We start from the raw sequence: 7,038 nt of genomic DNA on the forward strand, positions 1-7,038 counted from the left end.
CTTAGATCAGCTACATCATCAGCAGTAGGCAGACTGACAGAACCTATGCGCAAGCCAAATACTAAGTTTGGTGATCGCGCTTTCGGAGTATCTGGGCCGAAGGCTTGGAATAAACGGAGGAACATCTGAAACTACATTCAGAAAGGCTAATAACGAGAAAAGAAGAAGCTGGCGCTGCACTGCATGCAAAACTTCACTCCAATCATCCGCTACGTCAACCAACCCAATAGAAGATGTAATGGTAGAAATAAAAAAAATATCTTCTGAACTTGCCTCTCTCAAAACACTTAATAAGCAAGTCAAGGAAGACATGTCAGAACTGAAAAAATCTGTGGACTTCAACAACTCAAAATTGGATGACTTTTCCAATAGATTCCAAGCTTTCGAACAGTCAATGAGCAAAGTAGACTTTTTGGAACAAGAAGTTTCCTCCCTTAAATCGACCATCAAACAAATACAAGAAGATTCCAACAAAAGGGAGCAATGGATGAGACTACAGAATGTCGAAATAAAAGGAATACCTCAAGATAACAATGAAAACATTCCAAACATTCTATCAGAGATGGCAAACAAACTTGGCTTACACAACTTTAAAACTAACGAAATTGAGTTCGCCACCAGAGTCTCGGCGAAAGACCCACTTCATTCCAAATTAATCAAACCAATAATTGTTAAATTTACCACCCGCTCGCGTAAAAATGAATTCATCACCGAAATTCGACGAAGGAAAGGAATAAGCACGAAGGACCTGAATTACCCTGGTGACGATAGAAAAATCTATGTCAACGACCATCTGACTAGTTCTAACAAAAACCTCCTTTTTCGGGCCAAGGGTATTGCCAAGGAGAAGGGATTCCAGTTCACGTGGATAAAAAACACCAGGATATTTGTGAGAAAAAATCCCACTTCGCCTCCCATACCAATTTTCAAGGAAGAGGACCTAAAGAAAATAGCCTGAGTCGATCTGCATTCTCTTCGCGTCGTAAAATGGATTTTTCATATACTCATGTGTCTCCCCATACATTTCCCCCCTCCTTTTATCCACTCTTATTACACTCACCCTCCCTCTACCATTTCACCCTCTCCCACAAACTTTCTAATTCTTTTCTAAATCAGTCAACACTTCTCAAGAACCAACCTGGAATACATTTTACCGCATGTTGGCGACCCCCTGCACTCCCGACAATCAGACCTACTCGACGGACAATCGCGGTCTCACACACACTAATTATATTCTCCGCCGTGGTAAGCAAATTACCGTATACTCATTTGTCAACAAATATTTCACTCAAATATAAACTGAATAGTATTATTAACCGCTCTTACCTCAAATATGGATATCTACCTCCATCTAATTATATCAACATCAGAATAATATTATCACTAGCCGAGCCAGAGATGCGTATTACAAGATTTTTATACCATTATTATTTTAAACTACTTTATGCACCCATACCAAGAAATTATTGTGTTAGATGTACTTACTTTGTAAAACTGCATGACCACTATAACCGAACTCACTTATTGAAGTTATCATTTATATGTATAACTTACCGCCTACTCACTAATATTTATTCGAATACTCCCCATGTCTTTAGCAATATATCACCAGAACTGTAGAGGTCTTCGTACCAAGACTACGACGATCCTTCAAAATACCTTTTCAAACGATTACGATTTAATTGCCCTCACAGAATCATGGCTCACCAAAGGTATCAGAGACGAAGAACTTTTCGATCCTCGATACTATGTATATCGTAGAGACCGCGATTACGCTTCCACCGGTCAGCGTCTTGGCGGTGGTGTAGTGATAGCTATTAAACAGGAGCTGATCAGCGTCGCCAGACCAGAATGGACTTCTTGTGCTGAAGACATTTGGGTCACCATTCGCACCAATACTACACCTCACAGTTTGGTCCATATATGTTGCGTGTACATCCCCGGAGGGACTCAACATCAATATTTAATCGAAAATTTCCTGAACATGTTATCAGACGTAGTATCAAATAACCCCAATGATTCTTTTATTATCTTAGGTGACTTTAATCTTCCTGAAATTTCATGGATCCAAACTACGCCATCTGCTCACTATGCAGCTAGTAATTACTCTACTCACGTTAGTAATTACTTCGTAGACTGTATGCATTTTCTGAACCTCTCTCAATATAACGGTGAACTAAACTCAAGCGGCCATATCCTAGATCTGATTCTGTCAAATCTACTAATCTCCGTCGAATCTAATGACGACCCGCTAGTTCCCGAAGATGAACATCATAAAGCTCTATCCATTAGTGTGCCATTTCAGGAAACTCCTTCATTGACAAATGCGAAAAGAAAAGTTTTTCTATATAATCGTGGAGACTACGATTCAATTAATTTCGCCCTTGAACAAGCTGACTGGGCTTCCATTTTTTCTACCTCTCAAATAGAACCAGCGCTTGACGGTTTCTATACGTTTTTGAAATACCTCATAAATCTTCATATTCCTCATAAACTTTCGTGGAACTCGAAATATCCTCCTTGGTACAGTGCTGCCCTTATTAAGGTAACTAAGGAAAAATCAAAATACTTTAGCAAATATAAAAAACACAAGAACCAGGCTGACTATGACGCATTTTCCCTGCTTCGTAAACGGCACAAAGACTTATGTCGGAAAAGCAAAGCCCGTTTCTTGAGTAATATTGAAAACAATATTTCCTCAAACCCTAAAAACTTCTGGAGCCACGTCAAATCTTCTAACGCATCCCAAGGTGTCCCAAAATGTATGTATTTTGGAGAGCTGAAAGCCAATAATGGAACGGAAATTGCAAATTTATTTTCAAAATATTTCAGTTCAGTTTTCAGTAAACCCTCCGATCCACTTACCCTTGATCCAACTGACGTCGGGAACCATACATCCAATATAAGCAATATTGAGGTGACACGAGAAATCGTCTTAAAATACCTTAAGGAAATTGATATTCGCAAAGGTGCCGGTCCTGACGAAATACCTTCAATCTTTATCAAACAATGTGCACACAATCTAGCCTTACCCCTTTCTTTAATTTCCAATCGTTCCCTAACCGATTGCACTGTCCCTGTTATATGGAAATCTGCTTATGTGTCTCCTATTTTCAAAAATGGCAAAAAAACAGACGTTAAAAACTACAGGCCAATCTCCAAACTTTGTATATTTAACAAAATTTTTGAAAAAATAGTCTATGACCAACTATATTCTGCTCTTAAGCCCAGCCTGAATACGACCCAACACGGTTTCATTAGTGGTAAATCTACAACCACAAATCTTTTAACCTTCACAGAGTACCTGCAGGATAATTTGGATAACAGAATACAAGTGGACACTGTCTATACCGACTATAGTAAGGCGTTTGACAAGGTCGATCATTCAACCTTGTTGAACAAGCTTTTAAAGATTGGTATTCACGGCAATCTTTATCGTTGGCTCTCTTCTTATATCTCCAACCGTAGTCAAATAGTAGTGGTTGCTGGATTTAAATCCGACTCTGTTGCTGTAACATCGGGAGTTCCTCAAGGCAGCCTGTTAGGACCGTTACTATTTAATATCTATATCAATGATATTGGTCACTGCTTTTTACACTCGCAGACCATCCTATATGCAGATGACATGAAAATCTTCTCACCTATAAAATCAATCGAAGACTGTCACAAGCTGCAAAAGGATTTACAACGTTTAAACGCGTATGTTAATGCCCATTGTCTGGAATTAAATATATCCAAATGCTTCATCGTACGCTTTACTAGAAACAAAAACATATTTATACACGAATACTCAATTAATCATCAACCTTTATCTACCAAATCAGAAATTAAGGACCTTGGGGTTATACTTGATAGTAAACTGAATTTCAATAAACATATTGACCACGTAGTCACTAACGCATCTTCTATGCTGGGTTTCATAATCCGTTCCTGTAAACAATTCACAGACATTGCTACTTTCAAAACACTGTATTTCTCATACGCTCGTAGTATCCTTGAATACGCATCACAAGTGTGGAACCCAGGCTATGCAATACATAAAAATAGAATTGAAAGTGTTCAAAATAGATTTTTAAGGTACCTTAATTTCCGCTCTTTTCGATCTCATATCAGTAATGAAGACTCTGCAAAGTTCTTCAATATACAGACGTTAACTTTCCGAAGAAATGTAGCAGATTTGGTAATGTTATTCAAAATTACACACAATTTAATCGATAGTCCTGATCTTCTTCAACGCCTATTATTCCATGTTCCCAATCGCAACAGCAGACAGTCGCTTACTTTTAATCTCCCTCATTGTAAGACAAATTCCAAACAAAACTCATTTATCTACAGATCCACACACTTTTTTAACCTAAATTATAACCATATTGACATATTTAACTCGACTTTACGCGACATAAAACAAAAACTCAATAATCAACAAAACTCAAACTAGTTCAATTCCTATATATTCCCGTCCGTTGCCTCTTAATCCTTATCCTATATTTCCCCCTCCTCCCCCCCACCCTCCTTTATTTTAATATTTTTAATATTTCCTAACTAAACAAGAAATTAATTTAAGAGAACATCTCTATGCCATTGTACACCATTGTAACACCATTAACTATTCATCAGTGGAAAGTTCATAATTGGCATAATTAATAATATTATTATTGTATCATTATATAATTACAGATTTGCTGTCAACTTTTCCAAATAAATAAATAAATAAATAAATAAACTCCCTCCGGAACTAAGATCCATAACAAGTCCAACAGAATTCAGGTCTAAACTAAAAACTTACCTTTTTAAGTTGTCGTACCCTTAAATTAAATATACCAATCCTAAGAGAAAGTCCAGTTATATTCAATTTTTCAATTAAGTCCTAAACCCTGTATCTAAATTTCGCCAATAAACAATTAGATAATATTAATTAAGTGTTAATCTCAAGTGACCTACCAGGTAAGTATTGTACTGTATATTTTCTCCATAAATAGTTAAGTAATAACACTGTAGAAATGTATTATAAGTTTGTACAGCGCCCTTGAGGTGTTTTTGCACAAAAACGGCGCTATAAAAGTCATCCAGGTATTATTATTATTATTAAGTGTTGTGCAAAACTGGTATGCATTAATGGCGTACTTAAGCGACCCACTGTGTTATGTATATTGCTCTCTACGCGTACCATGGCGTGGTGTGACTTCTAAGAATCTTTGTGTATTTGAAGGAGCGTATTTTTTATGTTAATTATAATGTTTATATAACCGAGTTGAAATATGCACGCTTATAAGTTATTATATTATTTTATTACTTTTCGCTGGCTATATTAGGAGTAACAAATATATGAAGTACGTTTGTATTGCGTTTTATACGTTTTTTTATAATTTATATTCCACGGTTTTCTTTCCTTCTTCGCACTGGTTCACAATAAATCACAAATTTCACAATGCGCGAGCTAACAATGGCTTTGATTTTCGACACGGTCGATAAAGGGGGCTCCGTAATCAAACGATGTTGATAGGACGAATATTTAAACTCAACTAAAGTTCATTAAGTCGGCATAGGAGAGGAGAGGAGTTGAGTCGATAGGCAACAATAATTTTACAAAGGATAGAAAGGTAGGTAGCACGATGCTAGGTGCCAACACAGCATGTGGCTCGTAAGAAAAGATAATTATTATATTCACTCGAAACGAGACAAAGGTTTTCTTTAACTGTGGGTCAACATGTGTCTTGTCAGATAGCTCTTCCGAGAAAATGAATATTTGCACTCAGAAAATGAAAAAGGTTTTTCTCCACTGTGAGTCAGCATGTGGTTCTTCAGAGTGCCCCTGTGAGAAAATGCATAGTTGCACTCAGAACATGAAAAAGGTTTTTTTCCACTGTGAGTTAGCATGTGCCTCGTTAGATCGCCCTTTCGAGAACATGAATAGTTGCACTCGGAACATGAAAAAGGTTTTTCACCACTGTGAGTCAGCATGTGGATCGTCAGAGAGCCCTTTTGAGAACATGAGTATTTGCATTTGGAACATGAAAAAGGTTTTTCTCCACTGTGAGTCAACGTGTGTCTCGTCAGATGGCCTTTTTGAGAACATGAGTATTTGCACTCGGAACATGAAAAAGGTTTTTCACCAATATGAGTCAGCATGTGGATCGTCAGAGAGCCCTTTTGAGAACATGAGTATTTGTATTTGGAACATGAAAAAAGTTTTTCTCCACTGTGAGTCAGCATGTGGCTCTTCAGATTCCACTTAATAGAACATGAATAGTTGCACTCAGAACATGAAAAAGGTTTTTCACCACTGTGAGTCAACATGTGGATCGTCAGAGAGCCCTTTAGAGAACATGAGTAATTGCATTTGGAACATGAAAAAGGTTTTTCTCCACTGTGAGTCAGCATGTGGTTCTTCAGATTCCACTTTAGAGAACATGAATAATTGCACTCGGAACATGAAAAAGGTTTTTCACCACTGTGAGTCAGCATGTGGATCGTCAGATGGCCTTTTCGAGAACATGAATAGTTGCACTCGGAACATGAAAAAGGTTTTTCTCCACTGTGATTCAGTATGTGTATCGTCAGTTGGCCCTTTCGAGAACATGAATAATTGCACTCGGAACATGAAAAAGGTTTTTCACCACTGTGAGTCAGCATGTGGATCGTCAGAGAGCCCTTTTGAGAACATGAGTATTTGCATTTGGAACATGAAAAAGGTTTTTCTCCACTGTGAGTCAACATGTGGATCGTCAGAGAGCCCTTTAGAGAACATGAGTAATTGCATTTGGAACATGAAAAAGGTTTTTCTCCACTGTGAGTCAGCATGTGGTTCTTCAGATTCCACTTTAGAGAACATGAATAATTGCACTCGGAACATGAAAAAGGTTTTTCACCACTGTGAGTCAGCATGTGGATCGTCAGATGGCCTTTTCGAGAACATGAATAGTTGCACTCGGAACATGAAAAAGGTTTTTCTCCACTGTGATTCAGTATGTGTATCGTCAGTTGGCCCTTTCGAGAACATGAATAATTGCACTCGGAACATGAAAAAGGTTTTTCACC

General features: G+C 37.7%; 1 protein-coding gene across 1 annotated transcript; it reads left to right on the forward strand.

Annotated features, from left to right (window-relative positions):
• Window positions 1–310: 310 nt before the first annotated feature.
• LOC149414406 (uncharacterized) lies at window positions 311–958 on the forward strand. Its single transcript, XM_089644162.1, has one exon. The coding sequence runs from the start codon at window positions 311–313 to the stop codon at window positions 956–958; it is 648 nt and encodes a 215-aa protein (XP_089500288.1).
• Window positions 959–7,038: the final 6,080 nt, after the last annotated feature.

Source organism: Hesperophylax consimilis, chromosome 20 (assembly GCF_061612785.1).
Source record: "Hesperophylax consimilis isolate HC1 chromosome 20, BYU_Hcon_1.0, whole genome shotgun sequence".
NCBI classification, from domain to species: domain Eukaryota; kingdom Metazoa; phylum Arthropoda; class Insecta; order Trichoptera; family Limnephilidae; genus Hesperophylax; species Hesperophylax consimilis.

Bases quoted from the DNA above. Each gene is read 5' to 3' on its own strand.
- LOC149414406 (XM_089644162.1), top strand. From the start codon at position 311: ATGTCAGAACTGAAAAAATCTGTGGACTTCAACAACTCAAAATTGGAT.